This window comes from Solanum tuberosum, unplaced genomic scaffold (genome assembly GCF_000226075.1).
Source record: "Solanum tuberosum cultivar DM 1-3 516 R44 unplaced genomic scaffold, SolTub_3.0 scf00082, whole genome shotgun sequence".
In the NCBI taxonomy this organism is placed as follows: domain Eukaryota; kingdom Viridiplantae; phylum Streptophyta; class Magnoliopsida; order Solanales; family Solanaceae; genus Solanum; species Solanum tuberosum.
This window is the reverse complement of record NW_006239006.1, coordinates 784,616-801,747: the sequence shown is the minus strand read 5'-3', so window position 1 is coordinate 801,747 and position 17,132 is coordinate 784,616. Positions and strand designations below refer to the sequence as shown.

The following is a 17,132-nucleotide window of genomic DNA, read 5'->3' as shown; positions in this document are numbered from 1 at the left end:
TAAGATCTGCATATCGAGAATTGAGACCTATTGAAGAGCAGCAAGCAGGATGGCCTTGGAGGATGATCTGGAGAACAAAAATCCCATACAAGGTGAATTATTTCACATGGCTTTTGGCAAAGGAGGAAGTCTTGACACACGAAAACTTGAACAAGAGGAAACACAACCTTTGCTCTAGATGTTATTTATGCGAAGAACAGGTGGAGACAGTCAACCATCTCTTTTTGCACTGCAAATGGACAGATCAATTATGGCAAATGTTCATTCACAAGAGGAAGATCAAGTGGACAAAACCAGGGAGAATCACAGAAGTTCTAAAATGCTGGAATAGTGATGGAAATGCAGGAAAAAAGGAGGAGAGATGGAGGATTGTCCCAGCATGCATTTGGTGGACAATTTGGAATGAAAGGAATCAAAGATGTTTTGAAGGAAAGAACAACAATATTCAGAAGATAAAGATAAACTGCCTAGGTCTTTATTATTTTTGGTGTAAGCAAGTAGTAATAGGAAATTCTGAAGATGTTTCTAATGTTATTGACTGGCTGTAACTAAAAGATCTTAGGGCTGTTGTAAGTACAATTTTTTGGAGGGGAACTACACTTTGATGTAGTATACCTGTGGATATATAAAAGTAAATGTTACCTTTCTCAAAATAGTTGTGTTTAAGATACTTGCACAAACTATTTACAGTAAATCTACTTGCTTTGTTCTATTTTGTCGGATCTCTACTTCTGGTTACTATCAGAGCACTTTCTGGCGATTTGCACTGTGAAGAAGTCTATATGGAGCAACCACATGGTTTTATTGCTCAGGGGGAGTCTAATAGCCTTTGTATGTCGATTGTGCAGTTCACTCTATGGTTTGAAATAGTAATTCAGGAATTTGGCACGACTCATAATGGGGCTGACTCTGTGTTTTATCAACATTCTGCATCAAATCCAGTATTTCATGAGAAGACTAAGCACAATGAGCTTGACTGTCAATTTTGTGAAGTCGAGTGATCAACTTGCAAGTATCTCCACAAATCCCCTCACTGGTCCTCGTGTTAATTACATTTGCAACAAGGTAGGTACATAGGACTTGTATGCACCAGCTTGAGGGGGAGTGTTAGAATAGGAATGGGTATATACAATCCTATTTAAAATAGGAATAAGAATTGTCATAGGAATAGGAATAGTAAATAGTATCCTACTTGGTAAAGGATTGTATTGTAGTGTCTATAAATTGGGTCTTTGTGTAATAATGTAGACACAACAATTCAATAATATTCTTTTTCTATATTTCTCACATATATAATTGAGGTTCTTTGTTCCAAGTCTAGACTAGTTATTAGTGTTAATAGGAAAAAGTGCATCTCTTTATTTACCTGAACTTGGAGCTTAGTTGCTCATTTTGTGGGTTGCTCTTATCTCGTGAGTAATATGTTGGAGCGGGAGAAGATCGGAGCAATTAACTTGTTTCAGCATCAAGTCCGAAGCAGCCTCAGATTATGTTTTTCTGACCAGATTAATCCAATTAGGTCAAGTTCTCTTCTTTAGATGATAAGTCAAGTTCATTTCACTAATAATACCCCAAGATGATGTCAAAAGATTTACGAAGTGAGTGAGTGGCTAAATAATATTTATCAATCAAGCTCTTACAATCTAGGGATGAAGGTTCTCATTCTTTAACTTAATAAAGAAGGGAATAAAAATGGTCTTTAACTTACAATCTAGATTAATACATGTGGAATAATTTCATACTATTCTCATTCCAAATTGTCAAAAACACACAATGTTATGGTCTTCCAAATTTCTGTGTTCTCCTTGCTAAATCTCTGCCATCTCCATTTGGTCATTGTCTCTTTAACCGTTTTTGTAACACCCAAGCCATCTCACAAATAGAGTTTGAGATTCCAATTTGTTCTAGTTCTTAACCTGTAGGAGTTGAAATTTTCTACCGATCAGAGTTTTCAAGTGACAATCTATGTTAAGCAAGAGGGACCATTAGTTATGTTGGATGTATTCAGACTAATGGACCGAAATTCTCCCTTTTATTTGTCTTTAGACTCAAAATAATCCTTCTTCTTTTCTGTGGATACTAATAGTCCTCCTCTGCCAAATTGGTGCACTTCCAGTCCACCCCAAACGTCTGTCTCCTGATTTAACGTGAAGGTTGTACTCCTGCAAATCACGCGTGACATTTTTTATCAGTGAAAATGATAAAAAAATGTTTGCCTGCTCTGTTTCTCCCATCCAATCCTTTCGAAGCCCTTCAGCAAAATCCCCAAACCATAAGGTGTTTATTTTTAAGAACATAGGAGAAAAAAGCATGTGGAGACCATTGAGAAGCTGAAAGAGAAAGAAGAAAAGATAGATGGTGCAAGAGGAAGTTGAGACTGAGAAACATAAAGGGGTAGAAAGAGGATCAAATTGTCTTGCCACAGTTCATTCGGTTACTAATTTTATGTTTGCATTGTTATAACTATAAGATGGTAGTTGAATGGAGCTGCTAAAAAGTTTTTGCAAGATTGTTATTGAATAATGGAGCTAGTAAAAGGTTTCTCTAAAGTTGTAATTTTCCCAAATAGCTACTAATTAGGTTCTGCAATGCTTTGATAGAGCCCTTAAAGTAATTACAGTAAATAGGATTTTCAAATTTTTTCAATTCCTTAATGAAGTTACTAAAACTTTCTCCAATGCTTTAATGGTATTGTTCAAGTAATTACAGTACATATGATACTAAAATGTCCTTTTCTTTATCCCCTTGAAAACTCAAATTTCTCTCGCATAAACCAAACCCTATCCCAAAGAAGATTCATAAATTAGCTACTGAACAGCCTAAGTTACCACTTTATCAAAAGAGATATATTTAGTTAAGTAGCACTGTTAGTTTGGCTACGACCAAAGCACTCAAAGAACCAAGTCCTTTGGCAACTATCCAAGAATGTAAATGACGGAATAATGATAATCAACATAAGTATTTAGTGTGAAAAACTTCTTGCTTAATGGAGAAGAAAACCACGACCCACCTCTGTAGGATTTTTCCAAACTTCTCCACTAAACTCGAGCCCAAACTTCCGGGTTTGCAACTACCCTTGCAACACCCAAGGAATTGTTCCCAACAATCCAATCTCTATCCTCTCAAGTCTCAACTCTTCCTAAAGGATCTATTCTGTTAGTGAATCCCCTTATAGATACAAAACAATACCTACTACAATCAGCTAAGACGGTAATCAAGATATGTTTTTGGAACTAACTGCGTTTGATATGGTATTTTGATATTAATGTTTCGGCTCCATTTAGGGAGCTTTGCTGCTTACTTCATAATCAATGAATAGAGAGACAAAGCTACTAGTCATTTGGACTGAAATGTGATTCAGTGTGTGGCAAGCACATGAAGGTTTCCATTAAAGAACTTGGCAATGAAGGAGGACAATTAATACTCCATGTAGAAGGAGGAGGATTGTTTTTGTTCTTAGAGCCAAAGATGAGGGACAGTTCTGGTCCTTCTTTCGATTGATAAGCTGCAGGATAAATGTAGCTTTTCAGTGTTTGGTCCAAGTGTTGTCAAAGGCATGCTTAAGCCCTAAAGCGAGGCTCAAAACATGTTGAGCGCTTTGACTCACTTAGTGTGCACTTCAGTGTCGTCATCAAGACTCAAATTCATACTTTTCCTTGCCAGTGAGCCTCTTCTGAAGAGTTGACATTACATAATTAATATTTCACATTATTATTATTTTTTTAATTTTTTTTGTTCATGCTTATAATTATCAGTCTTGCACTAACCATATATCTTTATTATTGGTTTGTTTCTCCACTGTCATTTCCTCTTTTTTATTGTTATGATATGTTATACTCGAGTTCAGGGTTCTCCAGAAACGGTCTCCTTACCTCCACGAGGTAGGGGTATGGTTTGCATACACTCTACCCTCCCTAGACCCCACCTGTGGGATTTCATTGCGTATGTTGTTGTTGGACTTAACATGTATATTTGTATTTATTCTCTCTTTGTGCCTTTTTCATGAAAGCTCATGCTTTATTTGTGCTTTGCGCTTAAAACCCCAACAAACCTTAGAGCTTTCTTTGCGCTTTTAACTTTTGATAACACTAGGTCCATGATGCCATGTTCCCAGTACAGGAAGTTTAAGTTCTTGGTAACCCTACAATGAATTGTTCAAATGGAAGTTATTTCTCATTTATGAGTTACTACATTGGAAAAATACCACAGATCTACTCTCAATGTGGTAGGGAAAAAGACAAGGAAACAGAAGTAGGCTGTGGTGTACCATCAATTATTATTCCCAATATATGTTCTCTTATTTTGGATGTCTAGACTTAAATATCTAAAAGAATTTAGGGGGGAAATCAATATTTGAAGCAACTTATGCGTGATTTGTCCAAGGTAAAAGTTGTTGTCACTGATCACCCACTTTTTATACTTGAACCTATTACATCATCCCTTAATACCACCTTTTCTTATGATGGGTAATTATCCATATTAACTGGCATCTTGTAATGGTCTTGAACCTTAAGACAATCTTAAGATACAGAAATAACAGGAATATAACAATAGAGCAGTGTATTTGGGACAATTTTCTGATTTATATTGGAACTGAAATGAATTACAAACTAGACTAATAACAGAATAACAGGAATTGGAAAGGTTGAACAGTAGCCTTCTAGCTTGATAGATCTGCAGAAATGGAAGAAGAAGAATAGAGGTAAGAATCAGGAAGGTGAAGAGAAGAGTCTAGAAGAAATTTGGGAGAGAAAGATACCTGATATGTGCTGAATGAATGTTCTCTGCAGGGTTGTTAAGAGTATAACAACCAGTCTGATGAGCTGTTACTTTGCTGACGTGGGGCGATCCTGACCCTCGGACCTCATTAAAGTAAATCTAATTCTAGTCATTGATAATTAATTTAGTAATTCCTCTTCTGGCTAACTATGTGAAATAAGAAAGGGTCCCTGGCTGTGACACATCTGAACTGCAACCAAACATGTGAGTGAAGAATTATATTGCTTTGTATACCTTGAGCCCTTGCTTCTATTAGGTCCAAGAGTAATGGACCACTAGGATCTACAGTTCTCCATATTTACCAGCACATAAATTGTGAACAAACGTGGGTAAACTAAAGAAGTTTGTGTCTGTAAATTTGCGAGTCCTTGCTTCTTTTTCGTCTGAGAGTAATGGTACTTTTGAAGTGGTGCTAGTAGAGCTGCCATGCAATTGAAGGCCACTGATAGAAAAAGATATCTGTTCTGGGTGCTGTTTACTTTTGTTTATTTTTCTATTGAAGGACATTTTACCTATGCGATCCTTTAATATTTTTCCCTCGTCCAGAGGAATTATTTTTCAACAAAAAGAAAAAACAAAATTCCTGAAAGTGTAGTGACTTGCCACTACCAACTTCCAAGCTTTTCTGCATTCATCTTTGTCTTTTATCAGGTCATATAATCTTTAAATTGTTTAATCACTAGTAGAAAGGTCCTGCTGATTCACATTGGTGATAAGTTTTGAGAGGCACAAAATCACTAAGGAGAAGCTCACTTAGGTGTCATGCCCTAGGGAAAGTACCCTTCTAGTTGTAACTTGTTGATTTGCACTATCAGAGAGAATGTATTGTAATCCTTGCCACCATTTTATTTCCCTAACTCATGGGGGCTAGTCCTATCTTTTTTGCCAGAAGTGGTCTTCTAAGCATTCAGATTCACGTTAAGCACTACTTGGTCCAAATCTATTAGACAAGGTTTTTGAAATTCTGAGTCCAGCAAGTAAATTCGGTATCTTAGGTTAGCGCATTTTCGATCAGGTGCTGAAGAATTGAAATGCTGTTGGCTTTAAGCAAGGACTGGATTAATGAGACCCTGTATTACTACTTGGCTTCAGCAGATGATCACCTTCCTTGAGATACGGCTTTTTTTTTTCTTTTTATATCTCATTACAAAAAAAAAAAAAAAGAAGAAAAAAAAGGAAAAAGAACAAAAAACAGGTGATCAAGTATATCTGACTTGAAGAACTGGTCTGGAATAAGTCTTTAACTTCTTGCCTGATGAGGGGACACTTGCATCATTGGACCATATTATATATTCTTATTCAATGTCTGTATCTGTTAAAGCACTTGTTTCGTCTGCAAATAGAATTATGAAGATCCGAGAAGAAACCACTTATATTGAACTTTACTGGTTGTTAGGAAAAAGTGCATTACTATGATATAGCAACAGAGAAACGAAGAGAGTTTGATAGAGCCATGACGTACTTTAATAAGAAAAAGGTGAGCTTCCCCTTTCTAGCTTCATTAATTCCTCAACTGTTGCTATCACAGAAATTGAGCAGTGTTTCTTGCCATGTGATGGAAACTATGTGCAGGAAGGTGGAGAGTTTCAAGAATATGAAGAAGACTCCGATTTTGATGAATAGTAGTATGCATTGTTTGTAATCTTCAGTTTGAGTTGTTCGGTAGGAATAGTGTGTATTTTGGTATTATTTCTGTACATCCAACTTATTGATCTAGTCTCTTGACTTCATGTCTTAGCACCTTTGATGACTGAACAAGCCTCCTTTCCCCAACCAAAGCAGAATCCACTTGGCGCTCAATTATGGGTTCTGTATGTACATTATTAGCCTTGACAGCACTTGAAAGTAGATTATTCCATGCAGGTTTTCTGTATAAGTGCTGCACTTTTTATTCTAGTGAAGCAATCCTCCTCCTCTTTGAGTGTATATTTAACTTTCAGATGGCTGCACTGCGTTGTTCACAAAAGGTTTGAATGATTCATATCATTTACAATTCTGAAAGCATTTTTTGCAACAGAAAATATTTCTTTATAATTAACACCTTTTTTGAGTTCAACTTTTAGCAACTAAACTTGCCTTATAGTGGTTAGTATTTCCCTAGAAATCAATAGGTTATTAAGATAAGTTGGTGTAATTGATTATTGTTCTTATTGTGTGTTCTTTCCCTCTCTAAAACTCTGTAGGATGATTTTTCTTTTTGTTTTAACCTTGGTAGATTTTGTCGCCAGTTGCCTGTGGCTCATGAGCTCCTAAGAATTAAGTATGTTCTTGCATTGAGTATGTATTTTGTTTACTATTATACTAGAATATTGACATTGGGGATTGTGGATTATGGCTCATCTTTTAGAATCAATTATGGAACAACCTCTCTCAATATGGGTCCATTCAAAGGTTGTCCCAGGAAGTTAGATGTGAAATTCATTTGCCAACATAGGGCAGTGAATCGCCCAAAAATGGTCTAGTGTTTATTTACTACTCCCTCCGTCCCATTTTATATGATGTACTTTGATTTGGCACAAACTTTAAGAAAAATGGAAAGACTTTTAAAACTTGTGGTCCAAAATGAATGATAGAAATTTGTGTGGTTGTAAATCATTTCATTAAGGGTAAAAAAGACATTTTATAGGCAAATTGTTACTTAAAATAGAAATGTGTCATTCTTTTTGGAACAGACTAAAAAGGAAAGTGAGTCATATAAATTGGGACAGAGGGAGTAATAAAAATCAATAATTGACATATTGAATTTACCTTTTATCTATATTAATTATGAAGTTGATAAATTAAAAAAACTTAAAATTTTTAAGAAATTCTACATTTTTCAAAGTAATTAATAGAGGATATAATGGGTAAAATAAATTTGTCCTTTCTTTGATTCGTCAAAATGAATAAGTAATTAGAGACAAAGTAGAAAGAAAAGTGAACAAATAATTAAAAAGAGAGAAGTACTTTTGAAAATAAACAAAGTTTGAAGTTGAGTATGTATTTATGGAGTTGATGTTGATGTTGAAGAAAATAGTATACTGGGGGCATAGGGTAATGCTGCTGGTTGAATTGGCCTGGTGGAATAAGGTTGGAAGTGGAATTGCAAGAAGGAAATTCCCCCATGGCTGGTGAAAATTTTCAAACACTAGTGATTGATTGTATTTGTGTGTAATTCAAAGGACAGAGTGGAGACTGATTTGTGGCCTTATTGCCGTGTTATTTAAGTTTCCTTGTCTTCCTAACAAAGTAGATGGCCAAATCGACCAATTCGAATGATCATCTACTCATGAGCTCCTAAGAATTGTCTTCCTAAGATAATCATTTCGAATGAGCATGTGATTGACGACTAATGCCCGCATAGTTTATGTAAATATCATGAACCAACGATAATATGACATGGGACCGACTTTATCTTTATAATACTAAATTCGTGATAGAATGAACATGTAACGATGATCTTAGTGAGGTTCACCAAAAGTGGAACTGTAATGATAACAACCTAAGCTTGTGTGTCACTGTTGCTTCCAATGGCAAACACAAGTGTATGTGGTCGCATAAGTAATATAGTGTTTCTTAAAAAAATTGGATTATTGAACCCAAAGAACTTGTCAATTAACTATTTTATTAAATTATACTAGTTTAGCTATTTATTTAAGAGTGCCAAATAAATTTGACTTTTATTTAAATACTAAGAATGCAATAATTAAATAATAAAATTACTTACAATCATGTATGGGGTTTCATGTATCACATCTCATGCATGAATTAACTATGATTATCAAATTACTAATTTACATGGTTGATTTTATGATCATGGTCTCCCGACCTCTAATCGCCTACTCCAATTAGCTATCTAACTACATCGTTGAGCTGGGATAGACAGTCCTAATTGGCAAGCATTTATATTTCATCATGTTTTGTAACCAAGCTAGATGTTCTTCCGGGTGTCACTCCTAAACACAAATCAACTCAATTTAATGGAAGAATCAAGGTTTTTGTATCTTTTGGTCTATCTACTTTAGCGTCTCCCGAGTTTAAGAGTAGACAATATATTTATCTCTATGGTGATCAAGCATGAAATACTAAAACAAAAATACAAAAGTAATTTAAACAATAACCAACATTAATTTAAAACAATCGATGTGCAACAATTACCCTTAGCCACAACCCCCGGACAAGGGTCTTTAGCTACTAATGTGTAAGAAAAGAAGAAGAAAAGAACCCTAAAATGTATGGACAACTTTATACTTTGATGCTCTATGATTAATGTCTCCCTAAATAATTATTTCTATGGTATATTTATAGATATAAAAAAAACCTTAAATAAAATAATCGAGTCTAAATCAAATTAGGAATCCAAAACCAAAAGGAATTTGTTTTTCGCGTGGAACTGCACTGCCGAACCGCCTTACGCTCTTGTTGCCTTCATCATTGCCACGTGGCAGCAAAAACAATTTTTCTTTCCTTATTTGAATATAAATTATATTAATATTATATTAGCTTCTTTCTATTTAGCTGTCTCCTTGATTTCCTTTTTCAACTTTCCATCTTTAATTTGTTTTAGTTTTAAATTTTTTTCAACTTTACACCAATTTACTTCACAAATAAAACACACTATTAAGCACAATTCATAAAATTCATGCTAAAAAAGGACAAACATAAATAATAAATGTGAGACAAATAATGATTAAAATTATGTATTTTTGGCCTCACATCAACACCCCACACTTGAACATTTGCTCGTCCTCAAGCACACATCAAATCTCAAAAAATCAAACTAGGAGTGTCATCACTTTGGTTGACACAAACAATTAGGCCATATACCAATTTCAAAACATCAAGTACAATTCTCAATCATTATGCAAGACATCCAAATAAACAACAAATCTCTAACCTCCTAACCTCAAGGAAGGACTTCGAACTCATCAAATTTAAGTTTGCTCACCCACTCTCATCAAAGAAAGTTAATAAAATCACTTATCCATCATGGAACAAGTGCCCTCACAAGAAGAAATAGTCCACACACTCAATTCAAAAGATTGAATATAAATTAAGGACTTACCATCAAAGAACAACTCACACTCACAAATAAAATTCACATGTATTAAAGAACCATAGGCTTGTCCATTATGTACATCTTCACTAATTAAGAATGCTTGAATAGAATCAAATAGGACTCTAGTGAGTTACACTTCCTTAAGCACTTTGCACTTTAAGACTTTATTCATCACCCATTATTTTCTTCTCTTTATTTTCAGCCCTCTCTTCAACAATTATTTCACAAGTAATGCTCATCATTTCAAGAATTCTTCAATAATATATATATTTTTTTGATTAGAATTAACAATTAGAATAAGTCTATGCTATAATGCTCAAGGAAGCAAGGTGCAAAAACTAGGGATTCAACAAAATAGTTAAGGATAAAATATGACTACCAATAAAAGGCTACAAGCTCAAAAGGGCTAATTAGTGATATAATATTGAAAAGGCTAAAATTTACAAGAGAAATAAAAGAAAGCTTATTATCATCTTCTAAACAAAGCAACACTTTTATTTCGCTTCAATAACATGCGGGGCAAGTTCTAGACTAAGATGCAAAACATGAAATAAACAAAATCTCACCACACATGGCACAAGTATCAATCAAGATGGATTGATTCCACTACTAAGAGAGACAAGATCATAACAAACTATAAAATATAGTATGCTATATACAAAGTCACAATCATGAGCATATGTGTCAAAGAGTCCGCAATTTCCTTATCAATCAAGCATTCACAAGAAAGTACTACTCAAAAATTAGACCTAAATAGCAAGTATCACACCACTCAAAAGGGTCTTTTGTTTTCTCTAAAAAAAAAAAAATCTTAAAAAACTTATTCCTAAAAAAAATAAAAGACACTCGGTCCAAAGGGACTATCCTCAGGAAAAGAATCAAAAACAAAAGCGAAGGAACCCATCCTAGAAAAAAGAAAAGACTCAATAAAACAGTAAAAACTAGGAATTCATTCTTCCACCCCACACTTAAAAAGATTCTATGTCCCCAAAACATCAAATAAAAGTTAAAACAAGGGTTAGAAAATCTCCCTCAGGCCTCTAGGCCTAGCTAGTAACATGTTCTCTCAATTTTCATCAAGGGTCGTACGCACCCACACTTAATCTCAAACGTGCTCCTTCGCTTCAAATGTTTGGGTACTCAGACTTCTCCTAATCCACAAAAACAAGACAAAAAAGAGTGACACTAATAAAATAAAAATATAATAAAATAATAAGTTACACTACTAATTAGGTTGCCTCCCAATAAGAGTCTAATTTAACGTCGCGACACGACACAAATAAATTCACCACTTTTATTTTCACTTTGAACTTATGAATTTTACCCCTAACTTTGCATCAATATTTTTGCTCCTCTCTAGGGGATGTGGTATAAAGATAAATGAACCAAGTAATATATGTCGTGTCTTGCATTTCTTGGACCTTAGGTGAGGAATGCCGTTATGTCTACGTAGACTAAAAAACTTTAGGATGTAGGGGCCTTGTACCTCATCTATACACTCCTCCATTAATTCAGATGATATAGAAAAATGTTTTGAATGAGATTCAAGTTGCCTCAACTCCAAAGCACAATTTTTACAACATTCTCACTTTTGTACTCTGAACATCGATATTAAGGAATAAGGTGTATTTGAATGGTTGAAATTCCTCTTTTTGCTCCACTAGTTGGTTATCATCCACGAGAATTGGTAATTGGGCTTCAGACGCCTCAATCTTTTTGTTCAAGTGAGCCTCTAAGTCATGAATATCTGAGCCAAATTGATCTATTTCTTGTGTTAGCTCAACTCTTCCTTCAATCAGTTGGGTTGTCATGTATATTAGACCATCACGGTTAGACTCTTGAAACTTTAGAAATTGAGTTTGTTCTTGTAGCCAAGATTGACTCACTATATCTGTTTCTCCATAACTTTCTCCTTCATGGGCTTCATTCTCTTCTAATTAGCTTGGACTATAATTTTTAATTGAATAGCGTCAAGCTTATCCAGCAGTTTCATGATTTTTGATTGCTCTTCCCTGTATTTAAATATTTGTTCCTTGATTTTTGAATTAACTTTTTCCAGCATGTGCGTACATTCCATAAGTGAATTCAAATTGCGCGCCTCTTGTTTTGCATTCTTCACTTCATCGCCCATGCCAACATCACAAATAACAGAAGAATCATAATAGGAGTTCGGAGGAAGGGAATAAGATTTAGGAAAACTATTTCAATGAATATATTGACGACCACATATATGACATATAGGACACTCGATATTCAAGTGGTGTCCATTACAAATACAAGAATTTTTATAAGAATACTTATCACCCAACCAAGATTTTTCTCAATCATGCATATCAATAAGAGTACAAAATTATTCAAAGAAAAATATAATAATTAATTGTTTAGAAAAAAACTAATTAAAAAAAATAAAATAACATAAATAAATAAAAATAAAAAGTATAACCTAGATGAATAGTTAATTTCTAAGTCCCTCGTAGCGGCGCCAAAAACTTGTTGCTCCCAGTTGCACACGCAAGTGTATGTGGTTGCACAAGTAATATAATGGCTCTTAAAAGAACTGGATTATCGAACCCAAATGACTTGTCAATTAACTATTTTACTAAATTATACTAGTCTAACTATTTATTTAAGAGTACCAAAAGAATTTGATTTTTATTTAAATACTAAGAATGCAAGAACTAAATAATAAAATTACTTATAATGGTTGAAAAATTCCAGGGCTACCAAATGTATGGGATTTCATGTATCACATCTCACACATGAATTAACTACGGTTATCAAATTACTGATTTATAGGGTTGATTTTATGATCATGATCTCCCGACCTCTAATTGCCTACTCCAATTAGCTGTCTAACTACATCGTTGAGCGGGGATAGGCAGTCCTAATTGGCGAGCATTTATATTTCATCCTATTTTTTTAACCAAGCTAGATATTTGTCCGGGCGTCACTCCTAAACACAAATCAACTCAATTTAATGGAAGATCAAACTTTCTGTATCCTTTGGTCTATCTACCTTAGAGTCTCCCAAGTTTAAGAGTAGACAATATATTTATCTCTATGGTGATCAAGCATGAAAAACTAAAATAAAAATACAAAAGTAATTTAAGTGATAATTAATATTAATTAAGAATAATCGATGTTCAACAATTACCCATAGCCACAGCCCCCGAACAAGGGTCTTTAGCTACTAATGTCTAAGAAAAGAAGAAGCCTAAAAAGTATGGACAACTTTATACTTTGATCCCCTATGATTGATGTCCCCCTAAATAATTATTTCTATGGACTATTTATAGATTAAAAAAATCCTAAATAAAATAACTGAGTCCAAATTAAATTAGGAATTCAAAACCAAAAGAAATTTGTTTTCCGCGTGGAACTACGTTGTCGAACCGCCTCATGCTCTTGTTGCCTTCATCCTTGCCACGTGGCAGCAGAAACAATTCTTCTTTCCTTATTTGAATATAAATTATATTAATATTATATTAGCTTCTTTCCATTAAGTTGTCTGCTTGATTTCCTTTTTCAACCTTCCATCTTTAATTCGTTTTAGCTTCAAATTTTTTCAACTTTACACCAATTTACTCCTGCAAATGAAATACACTATTAAGCACAATTTATAAAATCCATGCTAAATAAGGACAAATATAAATAATAAATGTGAGGCAAATAATGATTAAAAATTTGTATTTTTTGCCTCACATTAGTCACGACCCAAAAACCACAAATCGTGAGGGTGTCTACACCTAAGCCCGATAGGTAAATTATAACCAATTTTAAGTTTTATCATTTAAGTGGAAAGACAGAAGAAACCCATTATTGTTTAATGATCATAGAATGCAGAATATAACCCAACCCCCCAAAACCTGGAAGTCATTGTGCAAGTTTTAAAAATATACAAGTTTGACATACTTAGTACACTATTCGAAATAAAAGATGAGAAGTAAACATACAGAGCAGGAGACTGGTGTGGTAGATCAACCCAGCATTTTACCACAATATCTCTTAAAGTCAAACACAATCTCAAGCAAAACGCGAGCCCCTCTGGTGCATGGATCCAAACCTACACCCAAAAGGGAGCATCGAGTGTAGTATGAGTACATATACAATGTCTACCCAATAATTATCATATATTGTCTCTCCATGAAGTAGTGACGAGGTTTAGTCATTGAAAACACAAATGTTAGTTGTTCAATGTTCAAACATAAATTTAATGAGTACCAAATACAAAGTCAAATAACTCAATTACACGGATCAAGAATGAAGAATCACTAACACAAAGGCAGGTAAACAATATGATCAATCAAGTAATAATGAATACAATGTGAGTCAATACAATGCAATGTCTATGTAATGCAATCAATATAACCACACTACTTTGTCGGGGAGTTGTGACCCATAAGGCCTTGAAAGGTCCATATGCCCGCCCAAAAACATTTTTTGTTGGGCTAGTCGGAAACATTTTCCCTTGGCATCCACTCCCCCGAAACCATATTCTCTAGACATGCATGGTTTTGAAACTCCAATATAGAGTATGAATTTCAATAAATCTAAGTTATTTGTCTCACTTGGCTGATAAGTATCATGCATCAGTATGAGCGATATGAGTATGCATGAAAACATGCACATTACATGGTTTACAATTAAACAACCTCATTATTCCTTAATGTGCGACATATATTTAGAGTTTTGTTTCATTAATCGACCAATCTATTCAAGTTCAACTAGCCACAATCAATCATATGCTCAATCATAGAAATCCTTAGAAAATGCCAGATAATCACATAAATCATTTGTAGATCCATTACCATACATGTCACATGGTACCCCAAGAGGTGGTCGTTACCTCACTTATGAGGTACCCCCTTATCCCTGTAACACCTCGAACTTACAGACTATGGTTTGAATCATTCCACATATGAAATTAGATGGAAGATGGTGAATTTGTTGTGTCTAGGAGTAAAGGTCGTCAAATTTTAGGTGTTAAAAATGTATTGTATGTGAATTAAGGTCATAAAGGAACTTTGTCATTAAGTTAAGTTGAACGATTCTCAACCTATTAAGATTTTTCGTAAAAGTTCATATAACGGTCAACTTTAACCAAACATACATCATAGAATATGAAGATTACATGATCCATAACCTATCAAATTAAAGACCTTTGAGTTTATTTTCCAACATATTCAACCTTTCACCAATACAACTTTTGAGTAAAATGTGATGATAACTTTCTTAAAAAGTAGCAGAGTAGCTATCTAGCTAGGAAGACTTGTGTGGATCATGTCGCCAGCACGTATCATGCGTGGCCGTTTTGAGAATGTGGCCAAGAGCATTCCTATGTTCACATGGGTCATGTAGAGGGATAAACTGCCCACGTAAGTGAGCCATGTAGATGTATAATGTCTTTAAACATTATCTTGGGTTTTTTTCTCTCAGTTTCTACTCATTCATCGACCCTCACAACTCCCAAAATCTCTCTTCTACCCTACTAAGTTTAGGTAAGTATTTTACATGATCTAGCAATTCATGAATTTTTATAAGATCCTTATAAGATCTAACAACATAAATTCAAGAACTTACCTACCCTACTAAGTCTAGGTAAGTATTTTGACATGTCTTTCAATGCATTAATAATCATTATGTTGACATGTTGTTTGAACATCGGCAAAGGAACATTGGTCAAGGCTTGCGCACAATACCAGGCCTCTGCGATTATCAGCAAATCGACATTGGTTGAATCCATCACGCAATGACACACATTTGTACACAACAACCAAGAGACATCGACTGAGGCCATCGTACAATGAGAGTCCTCTACACATATTAGCCAAGCAACATCGGTTGAGGACATTAAATAGTGGCAGGCCTCTACACACACCAGCCAAGCGACATCAACCGTGAAATGTGAACATTGCCACGCCTCTATGCACATTGGCTGTGGCCGACAATGATGCCATTGGGCTGACCACAATTCCATAGCCCAAGCAACTTTGGCTGAGGCTAGCGCACAATGGCACGCCACTGAGTACATCGGCCAAGTGACATCGACCAAGGTCCATACACATGGTCAAACCCCTACGTGCCTCACTTATGGACATCATCTAACCCTTATGCACGTCAACCAAGAAACATCGACCAAGACTCGTGCACAATGGAAAGCCTTTGCGTGATATCAGGAAACCTATGCACACATCAGAAATGTGACATCGACTGAGGCCCATACACATGAGCAAGTCCCTACGTGCATCGCCTTAGTGACATCGACAAACTTTTGTGAATTTTATTCAAGAGACATCGGTTGAGTCCCACTCTCCGGAGGTTGATGTTGATTCGTTACCTGTAGAGGCATCTTCGCCTACCCCGACCTCTGTGCCGTCAGGTACTTCTACAACTTCTAATTCTTCACAGGTTCCGAGAACCTCCACCTCGTCCTAGCCAGTCAATATTACTCAGGCGATGATCCTGAAAATGGGGAATCTGGCCTATTCAGCTGATGTGAGGGTGACTCGATTTGAGAGATCCATCCCATGGATGATTGAGAGTGCTATTTTGGCTGCACTAACCCCCCTTCGGGCTTCTGTTGATGATTTGGCTACTAGAGTCACCGTTTGTGAGAGCAGACAGGGGAAGGCCTCAAAGGTTACGGCTTTGCAAGCCGAGGTAGCAGACTTGAGGAAGGACGTAAACTATCTAAAGTCTACCAACTTCACTTCACTACTGAAGGATGCTAATGATGAAGATGCTCTTGAGATCCCTCTGGCTACCACCGGCGATGTACACCGTGATGAGACCGCAGTGAATGAGTCAGATACTGAGATCGATGAGGAGCAAATACAGATGCAGGAGGAGAGCATATATAGAGACTTACTAGATCTTGTAGAGACGAGTATGCAGTCGGTGGTCCAGATATCACTTACCGAGACCTCTTTGGCTGCTCCTAGTGCTACTACTGATCCTGCTGAGGTGACTCCGGGTACTGAGATCCGAGATCAGACAGATGCACTGGGCATTTATGCCAAGACAGATGGAGCGATTGCATAGACAGGATCTCCTCTTTACCTCCCTCTCTGTCTTACTTTATTTTATTTTTAGACATTTTCGTTTGCATTTGAGGACAAATGATTTTGGTTTGTGGTGGGGTGAGGCCCACCTTTGTGCATATTAGTTTTGTTTATATAATTGGGCTTTGAGCTAAATTTGTGTTATACACTGCTTTTTGTAGAAGGTTTGAGCTTGTGGCTCCTTGCTTTAATTATAATTGATTTTTGACCCTTCCTAAAAAAATTTGCCACCTCTTGTATGTGTTGAATGTGGT

The 17,132-nt window shown here is 35.5% G+C and overlaps 1 protein-coding gene across 5 annotated transcripts in view; it reads left to right on the top strand.

The window, feature by feature from the left end:
• Positions 1-6,772, top strand: part of LOC102579953 (high mobility group B protein 14) — a 15,549-nt gene extending 8,777 nt beyond the window's left edge. For 2 of the 5 annotated variants that reach the window (XM_006346604.2, XM_006346603.2), the window contains exons 5-6: positions 6,176-6,256; positions 6,352-6,772. In XM_006346604.2, coding sequence (XP_006346666.1) covers positions 6,176-6,256; positions 6,352-6,402 — 132 coding nt within the window. In that variant the 3' untranslated portion in view covers positions 6,403-6,772. The other 3 variants (XM_015308386.1, XM_015308384.1, XM_015308385.1) reach the window with 3 other exon arrangements.
• The last annotated feature ends 10,360 nt before the right edge of the window (positions 6,773-17,132 follow it).